Source organism: Oncorhynchus kisutch, linkage group LG23, assembly GCF_002021735.2.
Source record: "Oncorhynchus kisutch isolate 150728-3 linkage group LG23, Okis_V2, whole genome shotgun sequence".
Classification (NCBI taxonomy): Eukaryota; Metazoa; Chordata; class Actinopteri; order Salmoniformes; family Salmonidae; genus Oncorhynchus; species Oncorhynchus kisutch.
Window position 1 is genome coordinate 33,415,478 of NC_034196.2, and position 25,209 is coordinate 33,440,686.

The 25,209-nt window shown below is 49.7% G+C and overlaps 2 protein-coding genes across 3 annotated transcripts in view; one reads left to right on the forward strand and one right to left on the reverse strand.

The window, feature by feature from the left end:
• Positions 1 to 2,094, reverse strand: part of polm (polymerase (DNA directed), mu) — a 14,991-nt gene extending 12,897 nt beyond the window's left edge. Inside the window, exons 1-3 of one of the 2 annotated variants that reach the window (XM_031803228.1) lie at positions 1,346 to 2,094; positions 903 to 1,110; positions 538 to 636 (exon numbers count right to left, since the gene is read on the reverse strand). In XM_031803228.1, the coding sequence (XP_031659088.1) occupies positions 538 to 636; positions 903 to 1,110; positions 1,346 to 1,527 (489 nt within the window). In that variant the 5' untranslated portion in view covers positions 1,528 to 2,094. The remainder of the gene's footprint in view (positions 1 to 537; positions 637 to 902; positions 1,111 to 1,345) is intronic. The other variant, XM_031803227.1, reaches the window with a different exon arrangement.
• Positions 2,095 to 2,157: 63 nt separating this feature from the next.
• The window catches only part of gnsb (glucosamine (N-acetyl)-6-sulfatase (Sanfilippo disease IIID), b), a 56,055-nt gene continuing 33,003 nt past the window's right edge, over positions 2,158 to 25,209 (forward strand). Inside the window, exons 1-3 of the mRNA XM_020457665.2 lie at positions 2,158 to 2,879; positions 3,494 to 3,553; positions 3,725 to 3,928. Coding sequence (XP_020313254.1) covers positions 2,700 to 2,879; positions 3,494 to 3,553; positions 3,725 to 3,928 — 444 coding nt within the window. The 5' untranslated portion in view covers positions 2,158 to 2,699. The remainder of the gene's footprint in view (positions 2,880 to 3,493; positions 3,554 to 3,724; positions 3,929 to 25,209) is intronic.

A 25,209-nucleotide genomic window follows, 5' to 3' on the forward strand; every position in this document is an offset into this window, starting at 1 on the left:
AGAGAGAATAGGTGAGAGAGCGAGAGAGAAGAGGTGAGAGAGCGAGAGAGAAGAGGTGAAGAGAGCGAGAGAGAAGAGGTGAGAGAGAGAAGAGGTGAAAGGTGAGGGAGAAGAGGTGAAAGAGAGAGAGAGAGAGAGATGAAAGAGAGAGAGAGAGAGAGATGAAAGAGAGAGAGAGAGAGATGAAAGAGAGAGAGAGAGAGATGAAAGAGAGAGAGAGAAGAGGTGAAAGAGAGAGAGAGAGAGAGAGAGAGAGATGAAAGAGAGAGAGAGAAGAGGTGAAAGAGAGAGAGAGAGAGAGATGAAAGAGAGAGAGAGAAGAGGTGAAAGAGAGAGAGAGAAGAGGTGAAAAGAGAGAGAGAGAGAGGAGGGGAGAGAAAGTAGAGGGGAGAGAGGTATATAGACAGATTGTTCAGAAAATACAATATGCTTTTGACATTAGTTAGTGTTTGGGATGGAACAAAGTAGCCATAGACGTCATTCAGAACATAACACATCGTAAGAAAGGAGGGGATTGTGGGAAAGAGGAGGACTCACGGTCAGTGTTATGTTGTGGTGCAGTAGAGGGGTGTGTCTCTGACAGGCATAGCTGGGGACTGAGACCACTGCCAGCTCCAAACCAGGCTTCTCTCTCTCCTGTGGAACAAGGTTGTGTACATTAGGCACACCCCAACATTTATTTTATTGTCACATAGACTGGATAGGTGCAATGAAATGCGTTGTTTTACAGGGGCCGTAAGAAAACAGATAAGGACTACCTGGACTTTTTGTTGCAAAAGGTTTTCAGTTGTGTGCCGCCATGAAAATAACCCATATCATTCTCCACTATGCGAGGAAGATGACATTAGTCAAAGTACGGGTAGTGGTAGTCGGTACAGGTAGGTGGCCTGGCTACATCCTACCTGTAGTCTGTGCCTGTCCAGTATAATCACGGGAATGCCAGCATGCATGCTCTCTGTGTACCAAACGATGTCCAGGAGATGGACTGAACCAGGTCGGGCTGTCCTGCCTTCTCCCCCTTCTCTCCCCTGTCCTCCAGTCTGGAGGTCCAGCCAAGTCCGGACTTCCTCCCCATAATTATTCTCGGACACGATATGAGTGATGGAACAGCTAGGGAAACAGAGAAAGAGAGGTTACCAAGACTTGATTTACATTGGCAAATATCCCTAAAGTGTCCCTAAGCACCCTTGTTCCCTTTCATTCAAGACCACTGATTTATAGGAACTGAAGCCTCGATTGATACCTACTCAATCTTTCTAGCCTAGCTATCGGTCTTAGATCTGGAGACAATGTGAAGTTATTAGCATACATTATTTTCACCCCAGAAGATTGTTGTTCACACTACCTTAAGGAGTATTCTATGTTGAAACCTTTCCCCCGGCCGAGCCGAGTGAGGAAGGCTCTCCGACTGGCTCCCATCTTTCTCTCCAGGAGATAGATGACAACCCCGGGAAACTTGCTGGTCCTGTCACCGCTGCTGTCGCTTGTAACGGAGCAGTTCACTTTCCTGCGCTTTAGAGGGACCATATTTGTTGGCAGACTCGCTCATCTGTCTATAAAAACGACAACAGATACATGAACAACGGTTCATAATTCTCACGAGTGTGCTTCTTCTTCTTCCTTAAGGTTTTATGGCAGACTACGCCTATTGATGTATTGCCGCCACCTACTGTACGGATAGTGACAATTTAATGTTATGCAATGTTAACACGTTTCCCATGTCAATAAAGCCCCTTGAATTGAATTGACCAGTATCTTGGGCTCCCGACAGGCGCAGCTGTCTAGGCACTGCATCTCAGTGAAAGAGGTGTCACTACAGTCCCTGGTTCAAATCCAGGCTGTATCACATCCGGCCGTGATTGGGAGTCCCATAGGGCGGCGCACAATTGGCCCAGTGTCGTCCGGGGTAGGCCGTTATTGTAAATAATATTTTGTTCTTAATTGACTTGCATAGTTAAATAAAGGTTAAATAAAAAAGTGTGCTGCTGTCTTGCTACCACGATGACATACATGTCTCATCAAGTCAATTTTGGACAACCACCTTCTGCAGCAAGTGCAACACTAAAAATAGTTCCGACGGGGAAACAGGAAATGCCCTTCCCACCACGCGCCCATGTGGTCAACATAAGAGTTCGCGTGGGTTTATCCTTGTACGTCAAATTAATCACTTCTCTATTAGGTTAAACACATGTAATGACCCGCATGGCAAATGTCTAGCTAGAAACCAATACACTTTTATTTTGATTTGAAATAAAGCAAAACGAGTATACAGAAATGTAGACCGAACAGTTGTAACAAGTTTCAGCTGTTTCAAAACGAATCATCAACATAATATATGAAACACTCCGCGCTAGACCCCATTACACTGATGTTTGCAATTTGTGACTCGTTCTAAGAACACTTTATGTTGTAGTATTTCAAGCAAGCTGCCACATTTATTGGTATTTATCTAAAACACCACAAGCGGTTTAAAGTCCTCCCTCTTCAATCGAGTGAAAAAAGGGTGATCATATGATCATTAGCTGGTTACTTCCTCAAACTTTCTCAGACGTCTCTTCCCTCGTGACCAGCAGCAGTGTGACTTGCATTCTGTCCGTGCCCTCCCCCGGTCCATACGTGTTTTCATATGTACATTGCTTCGCCTAGAGCAGAAAACGAAAACATCGCGCTATAACAGTGAAGCGGTAGCCAGCTAACCCATGGCAAGTTCGGAGGCAAGAACCAGACAAAAGAAGCGACAACGAACACCGAATGGAGGAGTGCGCGCAGCATTGTTTCTCGCGCTGTTTACCTGCACGCTCAGGTGTTCGGAATGCGAAAAACCGAGCAATATCGTCCTGATTTTAGCGGATGATCAGGATGTGTACCTCGGGGGAATGGTGAGTAGTTCTAGTTTGGCTGGGTTTGTTAAGAACTAAATCGAGTACGTTTTGTGCGTAAATCAAACGTATTAATGTTAATGAATTAAAACGGTATAATGTGTAGGCTAATATAATTGTGGTGGTCCTCTGCTATAGCCAGGCCTATAGTTGTTATGGTGGGCTGACGGTGTTTTGAATTGAAGGGAACAAGCTTGATCCACTCTCTGCCATTTTCATATCCTACTTTCCAAACGTACATTACGTGGCTAAAGACCTATATGTTGAGGCAGAGGGCAATAACATTGTGCGACATACAGAAGCCCACATTGTAGCAGTGACATTCAACAAAATCAAAACCATGGTCTATATATAGGTTGTAGAAAATATATGAATAGTCCTATCATATGGTCATCATGCTACATGCTTCTTGTGTTGGGTAGTCTATTGAAAGTATGAGAAATAGGCTACCAGATGTTTCAACCTAAAACATTTTATATCAACCTGGACCAAAACAGGATGTCTAATATTTGTTCATCTTCCTAGTGTTTCGGATTAAACAAAAGTGTGTATTTAAGATTTCATGTTGAGATAAAATAAACCACTTCTCCATTTTGTGCTTCTCGGTTCAACAGACACCTATGAAGAAAACCAAAGCCTTAATTGGAGATGCTGGAGCCACCTTTTCAAATGCTGTGAGTACCCAAACAGCTTCACATCAACAACATGGTACTCAAACCTGAACCTGTCAGTCAGTCCAACACCTAAGCCATTACACTGAGATTCCAATTGCTGGAGTTTCACAAAGGTTTTGAGATGTCCCTAATCTCTCCTCTTATTATTTCTCCCTCCCCCTCTCTCTCCAGTTTACGGCGACCCCGCTGTGTTGCCCCAGTAGGAGTAGTATCTTAACGGGGCAGTACCCCCATAACCACTCAGTGAGGAACAACTCCCTGGATGGGAACTGCTCCAGCCCTCTGTGGCAGAAAGGACCAGAGACCACGGCCTTCCCTGTCTACCTCAGCAAACAGCATTACCAGACCTTCTACGCCGGGAAGTACCTCAACCAGGTAACACACACACTAGGGCTGGGAATTGCCAGGGACCTCTCACTTTTATTTCCTTGTGGAAACAAAAGTGCTGAAACCCTATTGGCTCACTATTTAAAAAGAAGATTGAGAACAAGATATAGGATGAAAAAGTTTTTGGGCGCAGGTACAGCCGACTAGCACTAGCTAACGCTTCCTAGCAAAAATAAGTAAATATACATTACCAGTCAAAAGGTTGGACACGCCTACTCATTCAAGGGTTTTTCTTTATTTTTACTGTTTTCTACAATATTGAAGACTCAAACTATGAAATAACACATGGAATCATGTAACTAAAAAAGTTTTAAACAAATCAAAATATATTTGAGATTTTTCAAAGTAGCCACCCTTTGCATTGATGACAGCTTTGCACACTCTTGGCATTCTCTCAACCAGCTTCATGGGGAATGCTTTTCCAACAGTCTTGAAGGAGTTCCCACATGCTGAGCACTTGTTGGTTGCTTTTCCTTCACTCTGTGGTCCAACTCATCCTAATCCATCTGAATTAGGTTGGGGGATTTGGGGAGGCCAGGTCATCTGATGCAGCACCATCACTCTCCTTGGTCAAATAGCCCTTAGACAGCCTGGGTGTGTGTTTTGGGTTATTGTCCTGTTGAAAAATAAACGATAGTCCCAACTAAGCGTAAACCAGATGGGATGGCGTATTGCTGCAGAATGCTGTGGTAGCCATGCTGGTTAAGTGTGCCTTGAGTTCTAAATATATCACTGACAGTGTCACCAGCTTAACACCATCCCAACTCCTCCTCCATGCTTCACGGTGGGAACAACACATGCAGAGATCATCCGTTTTGCTACTCTGCGTCTCACAAAAACACGGCGGTTGGAACAAAAATTCTAAAATTTGGACTCATCAGACCAAAGAACAGATTTTCCACCGGTCTAATGTCCATTGCTCCGCATGGCAAGTGGTACCGGAGCACCAAGCCTATTTGACAGGACAATGACCCAAAACACAGACCATAAGACTCCCGAACAGGTAATCAAATGGCTACCCGATCTATTTTCATTGTGTACCGCCAACCCCTCTTTTACGCTGCTGCTACTCTGTTTATTATCTATCCATAGTCACTTAACTATACATTCAGGTACATATTACCTCAACTAGCCCGACTAACCGGTGCCCCCTTACATTGACTCTGTACCGGTACCACCTGTATATAGCCTCGATACTTTGATTTTCACTGTCATTTTACTGTTTTCTTTTTATTTTGTATTTCTTTACTTATCTATTGTTTACCGAATACCTTTAAAAAAATATTTTACTTGCACTGTTGGTTAGGGCTTGTAAGTAAGCATTTCACTGTTGGTTAGGGCCTGTAAGTAAGCATTTCACTGTAGGTTAGGACCTGCAAGTAAGCGTCTCACTGTCGGTTAGGACCTGTAAGTAAGCGTCTCACTGTCGGTTAGGACCTGTAAGTAAGCGTCTCACTGTCGGTTAGGACCTGTAAGTAAGCATCTCACTGTCGGTTAGGACCTGTCAGTAAGCATCTCACTGTCGGTTAGGGCCTGTCCTGTAAGTAAGCATCTCACTGTCGGTCAGGGCCTGTCCTGTAAGTAAGCATCTCACTGTCGGTCAGGGCCTGTCCTGTAAGTAAGCATCTCACTGTCGGTCAGGGCCTGTCCTGTAAGTAAGCATCTCACTGTCGGTTAGGGCCTGTCCTGTAAGTAAGCATCTCACTGTCGGTTAGGGCCTGTCCTGTAAGTAAGCATCTCACTGTCGGTTAGGGCCTGTCCTGTAAGTAAGCATCTCACTGTCGGTTAGGGCCTGTCCTGTAAGTAAGCATCTCACTGTCGGTTAGGGCCTGTCCTGTAAGTAAGCATCTCACTGTCGGTTAGGGCCTGTCCTGTAAGTAAGCATCTCACTGTCGGTTAGGGCCTGTCCTGTAAGTAAGCATCTCACTGTCGGTTAGGGCCTGTCCTGTAAGTAAGCATCTCACTGTCGGTTAGGGCCTGTCCTGTAAGTAAGCATCTCACTGTCGGTTAGGGCCTGTCCTGTAAGTAAGCATCTCACTGTCGGTTAGGGCCTGTCCTGTAAGTAAGCATCTCACTGTCGGTTTAGGGCCTGTCCTGTAAGTAAGCATCTCACTGTCGGTTAGGGCCTGTCCTGTAAGTAAGCATCTCACTGTCGGTTAGGGCCTGTCCTGTAAGTAAGCATCTCACTGTCGGTTAGGGCCTGTCCTGTAAGTAAGCATCTCACTGTCGGTTAGGGCCTGTCCTGTAAGTAAGCATCTCACTGTCGGTTAGGGCCTGTCCTGTAAGTAAGCATCTCACTGTCGGTTAGGGCCTGTCCTGTAAGTAAGCATCTCACTGTCGGTTAGGGCCTGTCCTGTAAGTAAGCATCTCACTGTCGGTTAGGGCCTGTCCTGTAAGTAAGCATCTCACTGTCGGTTAGGGCCTGTCCTGTAAGTAAGCATCTCACTGTCGGTTAGGGCCTGTCCTGTAAGTAAGCATCTCACTGTCGGTTAGGGCCTGTCCTGTAAGTAAGCATCTCACTGTCGGTTAGGGCCTGTCCTGTAAGTAAGCATCTCACTGTCGGTTAGGGCCTGTCCTGTAAGTAAGCATCTCACTGTCGGTTAGGGCCTGTCCTGTAAGTAAGCATCTCACTGTCGGTTAGGGCCTGTCCTGTAAGTAAGCATCTCACTGTCGGTTAGGGCCTGTCCTGTAAGTAAGCATCTCACTGTCGGTTAGGGCCTGTCCTGTAAGTAAGCATCTCACTGTCGGTTAGGGCCTGTCCTGTAAGTAAGCATCTCACTGTCGGTTAGGGCCTGTCCTGTAAGTAAGCATCTCACTGTCGGTTAGGGCCTGTCCTGTAAGTAAGCATCTCACTGTCGGTTAGGGCCTGTCCTGTAAGTAAGCATCTCACTGTCGGTTAGGGCCTGTCCTGTAAGTAAGCATCTCACTGTCGGTTAGGGCCTGTCCTGTAAGTAAGCATCTCACTGTCGGTTAGGGCCTGTCCTGTAAGTAAGCATCTCACTGTCGGTTAGGGCCTGTCCTGTAAGTAAGCATCTCACTGTCGGTTAGGGCCTGTCCTGTAAGTAAGCATCTCACTGTAGGTTAGGGCCTGTCCTGTCAGTCAGCATCTCACTGTAGGTTAGGGCCTGTCCTGTCAGTCAGCATCTCACAGTAGGTTAGGGCCTGTCCTGTCAGTCAGCATCTCACAGTAGGTTAGGGCCTGTCCTGTCAGTCAGCATTTCACTGTCGGTTAGGGCTTGTAAGTAAGCATCTCACTGTCGGTTAGGGCCTGTCCTGTAAGTAAGCATCTCACTGTCGGTTAGGGCCTGTCCTGTAAGTAAGCATCTCACTGTCGGTTAGGGCCTGTCAGTAAGCATTTCACTGTAGGTTTGGGCCTGTCAGTAAGCATTTCACTGTAGGTTTGGGCCTGTCAGTAAGCATCTCACTGTCGGTTAGGGCCTGTCCTGTCAGTAAGCATCTCACTGTCGGTTAGGGCCTGTCCTGTCAGTAAGCATCTCACTGTCGGTTAGGGCCTGTCCTGTCAGTAAGCATCTCACTGTCGGTTAGGGCCTGTCCTGTCAGTAAGCATCTCACTGTCGGTTAGGGCCTGTCCTGTCAGTAAGCATCTCACTGTCGGTTAGGGCCTGTCCTGTCAGTAAGCATCTCACTGTCGGTTAGGGCCTGTCCTGTCAGTAAGCATCTCACTGTCGGTTAGGGCCTGTCCTTTCAGTAAGCATCTCACTGTAGGTTAGGGCCTGTCCTGTCAGTCAGCATCTCACTGTAGGTTAGGGCCTGTCCTGTCAGTCAGCATCTCACAGTAGGTTAGGGCCTGTCCTGTCAGTCAGCATCTCACTGTAGGTTAGGGCCTGTCCTGTCAGTCAGCATCTCACTGTAGGTTAGGGCCTGTCCTGTCAGTCAGCATCTCACTGTAGGTTAGGGCCTGTCCTGTCAGTCAGCATCTCACAGTAGGTTAGGGCCTGTCCTGTCAGTCAGCATCTCACAGTAGGTTAGGGCCTGTCCTGTCAGTCAGCATCTCACAGTAGGTTAGGGCCTGTCCTGTCAGTCAGCATTTCACTGTCGGTTAGGGCTTGTAAGTAAGCATTTCACTGTAGGTTAGGGCCTGTAAGTAAGCATCTCACTGTCGGTTAGGGCCTGTCCTGTAAGTAAGCATCTCACTGTCGGTTAGGGCCTGTCCTGTAAGTAAGCATCTCACTGTAGGTTAGGGCCTGTCCTGTCAGTCAGCATCTCACAGTAGGTTAGGGCCTGTCCTGTCAGTCAGCATCTCACAGTAGGTTAGGGCCTGTCCTGTCAGTCAGCATCTCACAGTAGGTTAGGGCCTGTCCTGTCAGTCAGCATTTCACTGTCGGTTAGGGCTTGTAAGTAAGCATTTCACTGTAGGTTAGGGCCTGTAAGTAAGCATCTCACTGTCGGTTAGGGCCTGTCCTGTAAGTAAGCATCTCACTGTCGGTTAGGGCCTGTCCTGTAAGTAAGCATCTCACTGTCGGTTAGGGCCTGTCAGTAAGCATTTCACTGTAGGTTTGGGCCTGTCAGTAAGCATTTCACTGTAGGTTTGGGCCTGTCAGTAAGCATCTCACTGTCGGTTAGGGCCTGTCCTGTCAGTAAGCATCTCACTGTCGGTTAGGGCCTGTCCTGTCAGTAAGCATCTCACTGTCGGTTAGGGCCTGTCCTGTCAGTAAGCATCTCACTGTCGGTTAGGGCCTGTCCTGTCAGTAAGCATCTCACTGTCGGTTAGGGCCTGTCCTGTCAGTAAGCATCTCACTGTCGGTTAGGGCCTGTCCTTTCAGTAAGCATCTCACTGTCGGTTAGGGCCTGTCCTGTCAGTAAGCATCTCACTGTAGGTTAGGGCCTGTCCTGTCAGTCAGCATCTCACTGTAGGTTAGGGCCTGTCCTGTCAGTCAGCATCTCACAGTAGGTTAGGGCCTGTCCTGTCAGTCAGCATCTCACTGTAGGTTAGGGCCTGTCCTGTCAGTCAGCATCTCACTGTAGGTTAGGGCCTGTCCTGTCAGTCAGCATCTCACAGTAGGTTAGGGCCTGTCCTGTCAGTCAGCATCTCACAGTAGGTTAGGGCCTGTCCTGTCAGTCAGCATCTCACAGTAGGTTAGGGCCTGTCCTGTCAGTCAGCATTTCACTGTCGGTTAGGGCTTGTAAGTAAGCATTTCACTGTAGGTTAGGGCCTGTAAGTAAGCATCTCACTGTCGGTTAGGGCCTGTCCTGTAAGTAAGCATCTCACTGTCGGTTAGGGCCTGTCCTGTAAGTAAGCATCTCACTGTCGGTTAGGGCCTGTCAGTAAGCATTTCACTGTAGGTTTGGGCCTGTCAGTAAGCATTTCACTGTAGGTTTGGGCCTGTCAGTAAGCATCTCACTGTCGGTTAGGGCCTGTCCTGTAAGTAAGCATTTCACTGTCGGTTAGGGCCTGTCCTGTAAGTAAGCATTTCACTGTCGGTTAGGGCCTGTCCTGTAAGTAAGCATTTCACTGTCGGTTAGGGCCTGTCCTGTAAGTAAGCATTTCACTGTCGGTTAGGGCCTGTCCTGTAAGTAAGCATTTCACTGTCGGTTAGGGCCTGTAAGTAAGCATTTCACTGTCGGTTAGGGCCTGTCAGTAAGCATTTCACTGTCGGTTAGGGCCTGTCAGTAAGCATCTCACTGTCGGTTAGGGCCTGTAAGTAAGCATTTCACTGTCGGTTAGGGCCTGTAAGTAAGCATCTCACTGTCGGTTAGGGCCTGTCAGTAAGCATCTCACTGTCGGTTAGGGCCTGTCCTGTAAGTAAGCATCTCACTGTCGGTTAGGGCCTGTCCTGTAAGTAAGCATCTCACTGTCGGTTAGGGCCTGTCCTGTAAGTAAGCATCTCACTGTCGGTTAGGGCCTGTCCTGTAAGTAAGCATCTCACTGTCGGTTAGGGCCTGTCAGTAAGCATCTCACTGTCGGTTAGGGCCTGTCCTGTAAGTAAGCATTTCACTGTCGGTTAGGGCCTGTCCTGTAAGTAAGCATTTCACTGTCGGTTAGGGCCTGTCCTGTAAGTAAGCATCTCACTGTCGGTTAGGGCCTGTCCTGTAAGTAAGCATTTCACTGTCGGTTAGGGCCTGTCAGTAAGCATCTCACTGTCGGTTAGGGCCTGTAAGTAAGCATCTCACTGTCGGTTAGGGCCTGTAAGTAAGCATCTCACTGTCGGTTAGGGCCTGTAAGTAAGCATCTCACTGTCGGTTAGGGCCTGGCCTGTAAGTAAGCATCTCACTGTCGGTTAGGGCCTGTCCTGTAAGTAAGCATCTCACTGTCGGTTAGGGCCTGTAAGTAAGCATCTCACTGTCGGTTAGGGCCTGGCCTGTAAGTAAGCATCTCACTGTCGGTTAGGGCCTGTCCTGTAAGTAAGCATCTCACTGTCGGTTAGGGCCTGTCAGTAAGCATTTCACTGTAGGTTTGGGCCTGTCAGTAAGCATTTCACTGTAGGTTTGGGCCTGTCAGTAAGCATCTCACTGTCGGTTAGGGCCTGTCCTGTAAGTAAGCATTTCACTGTCGGTTAGGGCCTGTCCTGTAAGTAAGCATTTCACTGTCGGTTAGGGCCTGTCCTGTAAGTAAGCATTTCACTGTCGGTTAGGGCCTGTCCTGTAAGTAAGCATTTCACTGTCGGTTAGGGCCTGTAAGTAAGCATCTCACTGTCGGTTAGGGCCTGTCAGTAAGCATTTCACTGTCGGTTAGGGCCTGTCAGTAAGCATCTCACTGTCGGTTAGGGCCTGTAAGTAAGCATTTCACTGTCGGTTAGGGCCTGTAAGTAAGCATCTCACTGTCGGTTAGGGCCTGTCAGTAAGCATCTCACTGTCGGTTAGGGCCTGTCAGTAAGCATCTCACTGTCGGTTAGGGCCTGTCAGTAAGCATCTCACTGTCGGTTAGGGCCTGTCAGTAAGCATCTCACTGTCGGTTAGGGCCTGTCAGTAAGCATCTCACTGTCGGTTAGGGCCTGTCCTGTAAGTAAGCATTTCACTGTCGGTTAGGGCCTGTCCTGTAAGTAAGCATCTCACTGTCGGTTAGGGCCTGTCCTGTAAGTAAGCATTTCACTGTCGGTTAGGGCCTGTCCTGTAAGTAAGCATTTCACTGTCGGTTAGGGCCTGTCCTGTAAGTAAGCATCTCACTGTCGGTTAGGGCCTGTCCTGTAAGTAAGCATTTCACTGTCGGTTAGGGCCTGTCAGTAAGCATCTCACTGTCGGTTAGGGCCTGTAAGTAAGCATCTCACTGTCGGTTAGGGCCTGGCCTGTAAGTAAGCATCTCACTGTCGGTTAGGGCCTGGCCTGTATGTAAGCATCTCACAGTAGGTTAGGGCCTGTCCTGTCAGTCAGCATTTCACTGTCGGTTAGGGCTTGTAAGTAAGCATTTCACTGTCGGTTAGGGCCTGTAAGTAAGCATCTCACTGTCGGTTAGGGCCTGTAAGTAAGCATCTCACTGTCGGTTAGGGCCTGTAAGTAAGCATCTCACTGTCGGTTAGGGCCTGGCCTGTAAGTAAGCATCTCACTGTCGGTTAGGGCCTGGCCTGTAAGTAAGCATCTCACTGTCGGTTAGGGCCTGGCCTGTAAGTAAGCATCTCACTGTCGGTTAGGGCCTGGCCTGTAAGTAAGCATCTCACTGTCGGTTAGGGCCTGGCCTGTAAGTAAGCATCTCACTGTCGGTTAGGGCCTGTCCTGTAAGTAAGCATTTCACTGTCGGTTAGGGCCTGTCAGTAAGCATCTCACTGTCGGTTAGGGCCTGTAAGTAAGCATCTCACTGTCGGTTAGGGCCTGTAAGTAAGCATCTCACTGTCGGTTAGGGCCTGTAAGTAAGCATCTCACTGTCGGTTAGGGCCTGTCCTGTAAGTAAGCATCTCACTGTCGGTTAGGGCCTGGCCTGTATGTAAGCATCTCACTGTCGGTTAGGGCCTGTCCTGTCAGTCAGCATCTCACTGTCGGTTAGGGCCTGTCCTGTCAGTCAGCATCTCACAGTAGGTTAGGGCCTGTCCTGTCAGTCAGCATCTCACAGTAGGTTAGGGCCTGTCCTGTAAGTAAGCATTTCACTGTCGGTTAGGGCCTGTCCTGTAAGTAAGCATTTCACTGTCGGTTAGGGCCTGTCAGTAAGCATCTCACTGTCGGTTAGGCTGTAAGTAAGCATCTCACTGCGTTTAGGCTGTCAGTAAGCATCTCACTGTCGGTTAGGGGCCTGTAAGTAAGCATCTCACTGTCGGTTAGGGCCTGGCCTGTAAGTAAGCATCTCACTGTCGGTTAGGGCCTGGCCTGTAAGTAAGCATCTCACTGTCGGTTAGGGCCTGGCCTGTAAGTAAGCATCTCACTGTCGGTTAGGGCCTGGCCTGTAAGTAAGCATCTCACTGTCGGTTAGGGCCTGGCCTGTAAGTAAGCATCTCACTGTCGGTTAGGGCCTGGCCTGTAAGTAAGCATCTCACTGTCGGTTAGGGCCTGGCCTGTAAGTAAGCATCTCACTGTCGGTTAGGGCCTGTCCTGTAAGTAAGCATTTCACTGTCGGTTAGGGCCTGTCCTGTAAGTAAGCATTTCACTGTCGGTTAGGGCCTGTCAGTAAGCATCTCACTGTCGGTTAGGGCCTGTAAGTAAGCATTTCACTGTCTGTTAGGGCCTGTAAGTAAGCATCTCACTGTCGGTTAGGGCCTGTCAGTAAGCATCTCACTGTCGGTTAGGGCCTGTCAGTAAGCATCTCACTGTCGGTTAGGGCCTGTCAGTAAGCATCTCACTGTCGGTTAGGGCCTGTCCTGTAAGTAAGCATTTCACTGTCGGTTAGGGCCTGTCCTGTAAGTAAGCATCTCACTGTCGGTTAGGGCCTGTCCTGTCAGTAAGCATCTCACTGTCGGTTAGGGCCTGTCCTGTCAGTAAGCATCTCACTGTCGGTTAGGGCCTGTCCTGTCAGTAAGCATCTCACTGTCGGTTAGGGCCTGTCCTTTCAGTAAGCATCTCACTGTCGGTTAGGGCCTGTCCTGTCAGTAAGCATCTCACTGTAGGTTAGGGCCTGTCCTGTCAGTCAGCATCTCACTGTAGGTTAGGGCCTGTCCTGTCAGTCAGCATCTCACTGTAGGTTAGGGCCTGTCCTGTCAGTCAGCATCTCACTGTAGGTTAGGGCCTGTCCTGTCAGTCAGCATCTCACTGTAGGTTAGGGCCTGTCCTGTCAGTCAGCATCTCACAGTAGGTTAGGGCCTGTCCTGTCAGTCAGCATCTCACAGTAGGTTAGGGCCTGTCCTGTCAGTCAGCATCTCACAGTAGGTTAGGGCCTGTCCTGTCAGTCAGCATTTCACTGTCGGTTAGGGCTTGTAAGTAAGCATTTCACTGTAGGTTAGGGCCTGTAAGTAAGCATCTCACTGTCGGTTTAGGGCCTGTCCTGTAAGTAAGCATCTCACTGTCGGTTAGGGCCTGTCCTGTAAGTAAGCATCTCACTGTCGGTTAGGGCCTGTCAGTAAGCATTTCACTGTAGGTTTGGGCCTGTCAGTAAGCATTTCACTGTAGGTTTGGGCCTGTCAGTAAGCATCTCACTGTCGGTTAGGGCCTGTCCTGTAAGTAAGCATTTCACTGTCGGTTAGGGCCTGTCCTGTAAGTAAGCATTTCACTGTCGGTTAGGGCCTGTCCTGTAAGTAAGCATTTCACTGTCGGTTAGGGCCTGTCCTGTAAGTAAGCATTTCACTGTCGGTTAGGGCCTGTCCTGTAAGTAAGCATTTCACTGTCGGTTAGGGCCTGTCAGTAAGCATTTCACTGTCGGTTAGGGCCTGTCAGTAAGCATTTCACTGTCGGTTAGGGCCTGTCAGTAAGCATCTCACTGTCGGTTAGGGCCTGTAAGTAAGCATTTCACTGTCGGTTAGGGCCTGTAAGTAAGCATCTCACTGTCGGTTAGGGCCTGTCAGTAAGCATCTCACTGTCGGTTAGGGCCTGTCCTGTAAGTAAGCATCTCACTGTCGGTTAGGGCCTGTCCTGTAAGTAAGCATCTCACTGTCGGTTAGGGCCTGTCCTGTAAGTAAGCATCTCACTGTCGGTTAGGGCCTGTCCTGTAAGTAAGCATCTCACTGTCGGTTAGGGCCTGTAAGTAAGCATCTCACTGTCGGTTAGGGCCTGTCAGTAAGCATCTCACTGTCGGTTAGGGCCTGTCCTGTAAGTAAGCATTTCACTGTCGGTTAGGGCCTGTCCTGTAAGTAAGCATTTCACTGTCGGTTAGGGCCTGTCCTGTAAGTAAGCATCTCACTGTCGGTTAGGGCCTGTCCTGTAAGTAAGCATTTCACTGTCGGTTAGGGCCTGTCAGTAAGCATCTCACTGTCGGTTAGGGCCTGTAAGTAAGCATCTCACTGTCGGTTAGGGCCTGTAAGTAAGCATCTCACTGTCGGTTAGGGCCTGTAAGTAAGCATCTCACTGTCGGTTAGGGCCTGGCCTGTAAGTAAGCATCTCACTGTCGGTTAGGGCCTGTCCTGTAAGTAAGCATCTCACTGTCGGTTAGGGCCTGTAAGTAAGCATCTCACTGTCGGTTAGGGCCTGGCCTGTAAGTAAGCATCTCACTGTCGGTTAGGGCCTGTCCTGTAAGTAAGCATCTCACTGTCGGTTAGGGCCTGTCAGTAAGCATTTCACTGTAGGTTTGGGCCTGTCAGTAAGCATTTCACTGTAGGTTTGGGCCTGTCAGTAAGCATCTCACTGTCGGTTAGGGCCTGTCCTGTAAGTAAGCATTTCACTGTCGGTTAGGGCCTGTCCTGTAAGTAAGCATTCACTGTCGGTTAGGGCCTGTCCTGTAAGTAAGCATTTCACTGTCGGTTAGGGCCTGTCCTGTAAGTAAGCATTTCACTGTCGGTTAGGGCCTGTCCTGTAAGTAAGCATTTCACTGTCGGTTAGGGCCTGTAAGTAAGCATCTCACTGTCGGTTAGGGCCTGTCAGTAAGCATTTCACTGTCGGTTAGGGCCTGTCAGTAAGCATCTCACTGTCGGTTAGGGCCTGTCAGTAAGCATCTCACTGTCGGTTAGGGCCTGTAAGTAAGCATTTCACTGTCGGTTAGGGCCTGTAAGTAAGCATCTCACTGTCGGTTAGGGCCTGTCAGTAAGCATCTCACTGTCGGTTAGGGCCTGTCATAAGCATCTCACTGTCGGTTAGGGCCTGTCAGTAAGCATCTCACTGTCGGTTAGGGCCTGTCAGTAAGCATCTCACTGTCGGTTAGGGCCTGTCAGTAAGCATCTCACTGTCGGTTAGGGCCTGTCCTGTAAGTAAGCATCTCACTGTCGGTTAGGGCCTGTCCTGTAAGTAAGCATCTCACTGTCGGTTAGGGCCTGTCCTGTAAGTAAGCATCTCACTGTCGGTTAGGGCCTGTCCTGTAAGTAAGCATCTCACTGTCGGTTAGGGCCTGTCCTGTAAGTAAGCATCTCACTGTCGGTTAGGGCCTGTCCTGTAAGTAAGCATTTCACTGTCGGTTAGGGCCTGTCCTGTAAGTAAGCATTTCACTGTCGGTTAGGGCCTGTCCTGTAAGTAAGCATCTCACTGTCGGTTAGGGCCTGTCCTGTAAGTAAGCATTTCACTGTCGGTTAGGGCCTGTCAGTAAGCATCTCACTGTCGGTTAGGGCCTGTAAGTAAGCATCTCACTGTCGGTTAGGGCCTGTAAGTAAGCATCTCACTGTCGGTTAGGGCCTGTAAGTAAGCATCTCACTGTCGGTTAGGGCCTGGCCTGTAAGTAAGCATCTCACTGTCGGTTAGGGCCTGTCCTGTAAGTAAGCATCTCACTGTCGGTTAGGGCCTGTAAGTAAGCATCTCACTGTCGGTTAGGGCCTGGCCTGTAAGTAAGCATCTCACTGTCGGTTAGGGCCTGTCCTGTAAGTAAGCATCTCACTGTCGGTTAGGGCCTGTCAGTAAGCATTTCACTGTAGGTTTGGGCCTGTCAGTAAGCATTTCACTGTAGGTTTGGGCCTGTCAGTAAGCATCTCACTGTCGGTTAGGGCCTGTCCTGTAAGTAAGCATTTCACTGTCGGTTAGGGCCTGTCCTGTAAGTAAGCATTTCACTGTCGGTTAGGGCCTGTCCTGTAAGTAAGCATTTCACTGTCGGTTAGGGCCTGTCCTGTAAGTAAGCATTTCACTGTCGGTTAGGGCCTGTCCTGTAAGTAAGCATTTCACTGTCGGTTAGGGCCTGTAAGTAAGCATCTCACTGTCGGTTAGGGCCTGTCAGTAAGCATTTCACTGTCGGTTAGGGCCTGTCAGTAAGCATCTCACTGTCGGTTAGGGCCTGTAAGTAAGCATTTCACTGTCGGTTAGGGCCTGTAAGTAAGCATCTCACTGTCGGTTAGGGCCTGTCAGTAAGCATCTCACTGTCGGTTAGGGCCTGTCAGTAAGCATCTCACTGTCGGTTAGGGCCTGTCAGTAAGCATCTCACTGTCGGTTAGGGCCTGTCAGTAAGCATCTCACTGTCGGTTAGGGCCTGTCAGTAAGCATCTCACTGTCGGTTAGGGCCTGTCCTGTAAGTAAGCATTTCACTGTCGGTTAGGGCCTGTCCTGTAAGTAAGCATCTCACTGTCGGTTAGGGCCTGTCCTGTAAGTAAGCATTTCACTGTCGGTTAGGGCCTGTCCTGTAAGTAAGCATTTCACTGTCGGTTAGGGCCTGTCCTGTAAGTAAGCATCTCACTGTCGGTTAGGGCCTGTCCTGTAAGTAAGCATTTCACTGTCGGTTAGGGCCTGTCAGTAAGCATCTCACTGTCGGTTAGGGCCTGTAAGTAAGCATCTCACTGTCGGTTAGGGCCTGGCCTGTAAGTAAGCATCTCACTGTCGGTTAGGGCCTGGCCTGTATGTAAGCATCTCACAGTAGGTTAGGGCCTGTCCTGTCAGTCAGCATTTCACTGTCGGTTAGGGCTTGTAAGTAAGCATTTCACTGTCGGTTAGGGCCTGTAAGTAAGCATCTCACTGTCGGTTAGGGCCTGTAAGTAAGCATCTCACTGTCGGTTAGGGCCTGTAAGTAAGCATCTCACTGTCGGTTAGGGCCTGGCCTGTAAGTAAGCATCTCACTGTCGGTTAGGGCCTGGCCTGTAAGTAAGCATCTCACTGTCGGTTAGGGCCTGGCCTGTAAGTAAGCATCTCACTGTCGGTTAGGGCCTGGCCTGTAAGTAAGCATCTCACTGTCGGTTAGGGCCTGGCCTGTAAGTAAGCATCTCACTGTCGGTTAGGGCCTGTCCTGTAAGTAAGCATTTCACTGTCGGTTAGGGCCTGTCAGTAAGCATCTCACTGTCGGTTAGGGCCTGTAAGTAAGCATCTCACTGTCGGTTAGGGCCTGTAAGTAAGCATCTCACTGTCGGTTAGGGCCTGTAAGTAAGCATCTCACTGTCGGTTAGGGCCTGTCCTGTAAGTAAGCATCTCACTGTCGGTTAGGGCCTGGCCTGTATGTAAGCATCTCACTGTCGGTTAGGGCCTGTCCTGTCAGTCAGCATCTCACTGTCGGTTAGGGCCTGTCCTGTCAGTCAGCATCTCACAGTAGGTTAGGGCCTGTCCTGTCAGTCAGCATCTCACAGTAGGTTAGGGCCTGTCCTGTAAGTAAGCATTTCACTGTCGGTTAGGGCCTGTCCTGTAAGTAAGCATTTCACTGTCGGTTAGGGCCTGTCAGTAAGCATCTCACTGTCGGTTAGGGCCTGTAAGTAAGCATCTCACTGTCGGTTAGGGCCTGTAAGTAAGCATCTCACTGTCGGTTAGGGCCTGGCCTGTAAGTAAGCATCTCACTGTCGGTTAGGGCCTGGCCTGTAAGTAAGCATCTCACTGTCGGTTAGGGCCTGGCCTGTAAGTAAGCATCTCACTGTCGGTTAGGGCCTGGCCTGTAAGTAAGCATCTCACTGTCGGTTAGGGCCTGGCCTGTAAGTAAGCATCTCACTGTCGGTTAGGGCCTGGCCTGTAAGTAAGCATCTCACTGTCGGTTAGGGCCTGGCCTGTAAGTAAGCATCTCACTGTCGGTTAGGGCCTGTCCTGTAAGTAAGCATTTCACTGTCGGTTAGGGCCTGTCCTGTAAGTAAGCATTTCACTGTCGGTTAGGGCCTGTCAGTAAGCATCTCACTGTCGGTTAGGGCCTGTAAGTAAGCATTTCACTGTCTGTTAGGGCCTGTAAGTAAGCATCTCACTGTCGGTTAGGGCCTGTCAGTAAGCATCTCACTGTCGGTTAGGGCCTGTCAGTAAGCATCTCACTGTCGGTTAGGGCCTGTCAGTAAGCATCTCACTGTCGGTTAGGGCCTGTCCTGTAAGTAAGCATTTCACTGTCGGTTAGGGCCTGTCCTGTAAGTAAGCATCTCACTGTCGGTTAGGGCCTGTCCTGTCAGTAAGCATCTCACTGTCGGTTAGGGCCTGTCCTGTCAGTAAGCATCTCACTGTCGGTTAGGGCCTGTCCTGTCAGTAAGCATCTCACTGTCGGTTAGGGCCTGTCCTTTCAGTAAGCATCTCACTGTCGGTTAGGGCCTGTCCTGTCAGTAAGCATCTCACTGTAGGTTAGGGCCTGTCCTGTCAGTCAGCATCTCACTGTAGGTTAGGGCCTGTCCTGTCAGTCAGCATCTCACAGTAGGTTAGGGCCTGTCCTGTCAGTCAGCATCTCACTGTAGGTTAGGGCCTGTCCTGTCAGTCAGCATCTCACTGTAGGTTAGGGCCTGTCCTGTCAGTCAGCATCTCACAGTAGGTTAGGGCCTGTCCTGTCAGTCAGCATCTCACAGTAGGTTAGGGCCTGTCCTGTCAGTCAGCATCTCACAGTAGGTTAGGGCCTGTCCTGTCAGTCAGCATTTCACTGTCGGTTAGGGCTTGTAAGTAAGCATTTCACTGTAGGTTAGGGCCTGTAAGTAAGCATCTCACTGTCGGTTAGGGCCTGTCCTGTAAGTAAGCATCTCACTGTCGGTTAGGGCCTGTCCTGTAAGTAAGCATCTCACTGTCGGTTAGGGCCTGTCAGTAAGCATTTCACTGTAGGTTTGGGCCTGTCAGTAAGCATTTCACTGTAGGTTTGGGCCTGTCAGTAAGCATCTCACTGTCGGTTAGGGCCTGTCCTGTAAGTAAGCATTTCACTGTCGGTTAGGGCCTGTCCTGTAAGTAAGCATTTCACTGTCGGTTAGGGCCTGTCCTGTAAGTAAGCATTTCACTGTCGGTTAGGGCCTGTCCTGTAAGTAAGCATTTCACTGTCGGTTAGGGCCTGTCCTGTAAGTAAGCATTTCACTGTCGGTTAGGGCCTGTCAGTAAGCATTTCACTGTCGGTTAGGGCCTGTCAGTAAGCATTTCACTGTCGGTTAGGGCCTGTCAGTAAGCATCTCACTGTCGGTTAGGGCCTGTAAGTAAGCATTTCACTGTCGGTTAGGGCCTGTAAGTAAGCATCTCACTGTCGGTTAGGGCCTGTCAGTAAGCATCTCACTGTCGGTTAGGGCCTGTCCTGTAAGTAAGCATCTCACTGTCGGTTAGGGCCTGTCCTGTAAGTAAGCATCTCACTGTCGGTTAGGGCCTGTCCTGTAAGTAAGCATCTCACTGTCGGTTAGGGCCTGTCCTGTAAGTAAGCATCTCACTGTCGGTTAGGGCCTGTCCTGTAAGTAAGCATCTCACTGTCGGTTAGGGCCTGTCCTGTAAGTAAGCATCTCACTGTCGGTTAGGGCCTGTCCTGTAAGTAAGCATTTCACTGTCGGTTAGGGCCTGTCCTGTAAGTAAGCATTTCACTGTCGGTTAGGGCCTGTCCTGTAAGTAAGCATTTCACTGTCGGTTAGGGCCTGTCCTGTAAGTAAGCATCTCACTGTCGGTTAGGGCCTGTCCTGTAAGTAAGCATTTCACTGTCGGTTAGGGCCTGTCAGTAAGCATCTCACTGTCGGTTAGGGCCTGTAAGTAAGCATCTCACTGTCGGTTAGGGCCTGTAAGTAAGCATCTCACTGTCGGTTAGGGCCTGTAAGTAAGCATCTCACTGTCGGTTAGGGCCTGTAAGTAAGCATCTCACTGTCGGTTAGGGCCTGGCCTGTAAGTAAGCATCTCACTGTCGGTTAGGGCCTGTCCTGTAAGTAAGCATCTCACTGTCGGTTAGGGCCTGTAAGTAAGCATCTCACTGTCGGTTAGGGCCTGGCCTGTAAGTAAGCATCTCACTGTCGGTTAGGGCCTGTCCTGTAAGTAAGCATCTCACTGTCGGTTAGGGCCTGTCAGTAAGCATTTCACTGTAGGTTTGGGCCTGTCAGTAAGCATTTCACTGTAGGTTTGGGCCTGTCAGTAAGCATCTCACTGTCGGTTAGGGCCTGTCCTGTAAGTAAGCATTTCACTGTCGGTTAGGGCCTGTCCTGTAAGTAAGCATTTCACTGTCGGTTAGGGCCTGTCCTGTAAGTAAGCATTTCACTGTCGGTTAGGGCCTGTCCTGTAAGTAAGCATTTCACTGTCGGTTAGGGCCTGTCCTGTAAGTAAGCATTTTCACTGTCGGTTAGGGCCTGTAAGTAAGCATCTCACTGTCGGTTAGGGCCTGTCAGTAAGCATTTCATGTCGGTTAGGGCCTGTCAGTAAGCATCTCACTGTCGGTTAGGGCCTGTAAGTAAGCATTTCACTGTCGGTTAGGGCCTGTAAGTAAGCATCTCACTGTCGGTTAGGGCCTGTCAGTAAGCATCTCACTGTCGGTTAGGGCCTGTCAGTAAGCATCTCACTGTCGGTTAGGGCCTGTCAGTAAGCATCTCACTGTCGGTTAGGGCCTGTCAGTAAGCATCTCACTGTCGGTTAGGGCCTGTCAGTAAGCATCTCACTGTCGGTTAGGGCCTGTCTGTAAGTAAGCATTTCACTGTCGGTTAGGGCCTGTCCTGTAAGTAAGCATCTCACTGTCGGTTAGGGCCTGTCCTGTAAGTAAGCATTTTCACTGTTCGGTTAGGGCCTGTCCTGTAAGTAGAGCATCTCACTGTCGGTTAGGGCCTGTCCTGTAAGTAAGCATTTCACTGTCGGTTAGGGCCTGTCAGTAAGCATCTCACTGTCGGTTAGGGCCTGTAAGTAAGCATCTCACTGTCGGTTAGGGCCTGGCCTGTAAGTAAGCATCTCACTGTCGGTTAGGGCCTGGCCTGTATGTAAGCATCTCACAGTAGGTTAGGGCCTGTCTGTCAGTCAGCATTTCACTGTCGGTTAGGGCTTGTAAGTAAGCATTTCACTGTCGGTTAGGGCCTGTAAGTAAGCATCTCACTGTCGGTTAGGGCCTGTAAGTAAGCATCTCACTGTCGGTTAGGGCCTGTAAGTAAGCATCTCACTGTCGGTTAGGGCCTGGCCTGTAAGTAAGCATCTCACTGTCGGTTAGGGCCTGGCCTGTAAGTAAGCATCTCACTGTCGGTTAGGGCCTGGCCTGTAAGTAAGCATCTCACTGTCGGTTAGGGCCTGGCCTGTAAGTAAGCATCTCACTGTCGGTTAGGGCCTGGCCTGTAAGTAAGCATCTCACTGTCGGTTAGGGCCTGGCCTGTAAGTAAGCATCTCACTGTCGGTTAGGGCCTGTCCTGTAAGTAAGCATTTCACTGTCGGTTAGGGCCTGTCAGTAAGCATCTCACTGTCGGTTAGGGCCTGTAAGTAAGCATCTCACTGTCGGTTAGGGCCTGTAAGTAAGCATCTCACTGTCGGTTAGGGCCTGTAAGTAAGCATCTCACTGTCGGTTAGGGCCTGTCCTGTAAGTAAGCATCTCACTGTCGGTTAGGGCCTGTCCTGTCAGTCAGCATCTCACTGTCGGTTAGGGCCTGTCCTGTCAGTCAGCATCTCACAGTAGGTTAGGGCCTGTCCTGTCAGTCAGCATCTCACAGTAGGTTAGGGCCTGTCCTGTAAGTAAGCATTTCACTGTCGGTTAGGGCCTGTCCTGTAAGTAAGCATTTCACTGTCGGTTAGGGCCTGTCAGTAAGCATCTCACTGTCGGTTAGGGCCTGTAAGTAAGCATCTCACTGTCGGTTAGGGCCTGTAAGTAAGCATCTCACTGTCGGTTAGGGCCTGTAAGTAAGCATCTCACTGTCGGTTAGGGCCTGGCCTGTAAGTAAGCATCTCACTGTCGGTTAGGGCCTGGCCTGTAAGTAAGCATCTCACTGTCGGTTAGGGCCTGGCCTGTAAGTAAGCATCTCACTGTCGGTTAGGGCCTGGCCTGTAAGTAAGCATCTCACTGTCGGTTAGGGCCTGGCCTGTAAGTAAGCATCTCACTGTCGGTTAGGGCCTGGCCTGTAAGTAAGCATCTCACTGTCGGTTAGGGCCTGTCCTGTAAGTAAGCATTTCACTGTCGGTTAGGGCCCTGTCCTGTAAGTAAGCATTTCACTGTCGGTTAGGGCCTGTCAGTAAGCATCTCACTGTCGGTTAGGGCCTGTAAGTAAGCATTTCACTGTCTGTTAGGGCCTGTAAGTAAGCATCTCACTGTCGGTTAGGGCCTGTCAGTAAGCATCTCACTGTCGGTTAGGGCCTGTCAGTAAGCATCTCACTGTCGGTTAGGGCCTGTCAGTAAGCATCTCACTGTCGGTTAGGGCCTGTCCTGTAAGTAAGCATTTCACTGTCGGTTAGGGCCTGTCCTGTAAGTAAGCATCTCACTGTCGGTTAGGGCCTGTCCTGTAAGTAAGCATTTCACTGTCGGTTAGGGCCTGTCCTGTAAGTAAGCATTTCACTGTCGGTTAGGGCCTGTCCTGTAAGTAAGCATCTCACTGTCGGTTAGGGCCTGTCCTGTAAGTAAGCATCTCACTGTCGGTTAGGGCCTGTCCTGTAAGTAAGCATTTCACTGTCGGTTAGGCCTGTAAGTAAGCATTTCACTGTCGGTTAGGGCCTGTCAGTAAGCATCTCACTGTCGGTTAGGGCCTGTAAGTAAGCATCTCACTGTCGGTTAGGGCCTGTAAGTAAGCATCTCACTGTCGGTTAGGGCCTGTAAGTAAGCATCTCACTGTCGGTTAGGGCCTGTCCTGTAAGTAAGCATCTCACTGTCGGTTAGGGCCTGGCCTGTATGTAAGCATCTCACTGTCGGTTAGGGCCTGTCCTGTCAGTCAGCATCTCACTGTCGGTTAGGGCCTGTCCTGTCAGTCAGCATCTCACAGTAGGTTAGGGCCTGTCCTGTCAGTCAGCATCTCACAGTAGGTTAGGGCCTGTCCTGTAAGTAAGCATTTCACTGTCGGTTAGGGCCTGTCCTGTAAGTAAGCATCTCACTGTCGGTTAGGGCCTGTCCTGTAAGTAAGCATTTCACTGTCGGTTAGGGCCTGTCAGTAAGCATCTCACTGTCGGTTAGGGCCTGTAAGTAAGCATCTCACTGTCGGTTAGGGCCTGTAAGTAAGCATCTCACTGTCGGTTAGGGCCTGGCCTGTAAGTAAGCATCTCACTGTCGTTAGGGCTGCCTGTTAAGTAACGGGCATTCACTGTCGTTGGGGCCTGTAAGTAAGCATTTCACTGTCGGTTAGGGCCCTGTCAGTAAAGCATTTCACTGTCGTTAGGGCCTGGTCAGTAAGCATCTCACTGTCGGTTAGGGCCTGTAAGTAAGCATTTCACTGTCGTTAGGGCCTGTAAGTAAGGCATCTCACTGTCGGTTAGGGCCTGGTCAGTAAGGCATCTCAACTGTCGTTAGGGCCCTGTCCCTGTAGTAAGCATTTCACTGCGGTTAGGGCCTGTCCTGTGAAGTAAGGCATCTTCACTGTCGGTTAGGGCCTGTCCGTAGTAAGCATCTCACTGTCGGTTAGGGCCTGTCCTGTAAGTAAGCATTTCACTGTCGGTTTAGGGCCTGTCCTGTAAGTAAGCATCTCCCGGTAGGCCTGTAAGTAAGCATCTCACTGTCGGTTAGGGCCTGGCCTGTAAGTAAGCATCTCACTGTCGGTTAGGGCCTGGCCTGTATGTAAGCATCTCACTGTCGGTTAGGGCCTGTCCTGTCAGTCAGCATCTCACAGTAGGTTAGGGCCTGTCCTGTCAGTCAGCATCTCACAGTAGGTTAGGGCCTGTCCTGTCAGTCAGCATCTCACAGTAGGTTAGGGCCTGTAAGTAAGCATTTCACTGTCGGTTAGGGCCTGTAAGTAAGCATTTCACTGTAGGTTAGGGCCTGTAAGTAAGCATCTCACTGTCGGTTAGGGCCTGGCCTGTAAGTAAGCATCTCACTGTCGGTTAGGGCCTGGCCTGTAAGTAAGCATCTCACTGTCGGTTAGGGCCTGGCCTGTAAGTAAGCATCTCACTGTCGGTTAGGGCCTGGCCTGTAAGTAAGCATCTCACTGTCGGTTAGGGCCTGGCCTGTAAGTAAGCATCTCACTGTCGGTTAGGGCCTGGCCTGTAAGTAAGCATCTCACTGTAGGTTTGGGCCTGTCAGTAAGCATCTCACTGTCGGTTAGGGCCTGTCAGTAAGCATCTCACTGTCGGTTAGGGCCTGTCCTGTAAGTAAGCATCTCACTGTCGGTTAGGGCCTGTCCTGTAAGTAAGCATTTCACTGTCGGTTAGGGCCTGTCCTGTAAGTAAGCATATCACTGTCGGTTAGGGCCTGTCCTGTAAGTAAGCATCTCACTGTCGGTTAGGGCCTGTCCTGTAAGTAAGCATTTCACTGTCGGTTAGGGCCTGTCCTGTAAGTAAGCATTTCACTGTCGGTTAGGGCCTGTCCTGTAAGTAAGCATTTCACTGTCGGTTAGGGCCTGTCAGTAAGCATCTCACTGTCGGTTAGGGCCTGTAAGTAAGCATTTCACTGTCGGTTAGGGCCTGTCAGTAAGCATCTCACTGTCGGTTAGGGCCTGTAAGTAAGCATTTCACTGTCGGTTAGGGCCTGTAAGTAAGCATCTCACTGTCGGTTAGGGCCTGTAAGTAAGCATCTCACTGTCGGTTAGGGCCTGGCCTGTAAGTAAGCATCTCACTGTCGGTTAGGGCCTGTCCTGTCAGTCAGCATCTCACAGTAGGTTAGGGCCTGTCCTGTCAGTCAGCATCTCACAGTAGGTTAGGGCCTGTAAGTAAGCATCTCACTGTCGGTTAGGGCCTGTCCTGTAAGTAAGCATTTCACTGTCGGTTAGGGCCTGTAAGTAAGCATTTCACTGTCGGTTAGGGCCTGTCAGTAAGCATCTCACTGTCGGTTAGGGCCTGTAAGTAAGCATCTCACTGTCGGTTAGGGCCTGTAAGTAGCATCTCACTGTCGGTTAGGGCCTGTAAGTAAGCATCTCACTGTCGGTTAGGGCCTGTAAGTAAGCATCTCACTGTCGGTTAGGGCCTGTCCTGTAAGTAAGCATCTCACTGTCGGTTAGGGCCTGTCCTGTAAGTAAGCATCTCACTGTCGGTTAGGGCCTGTCCTGTAAGTAGCATCTCACTGTCGGTTAGGGCCTGTCCTGTCAGTCAGCATCTCACTGTCGGTTAGGGCCTGTCCTGTCAGT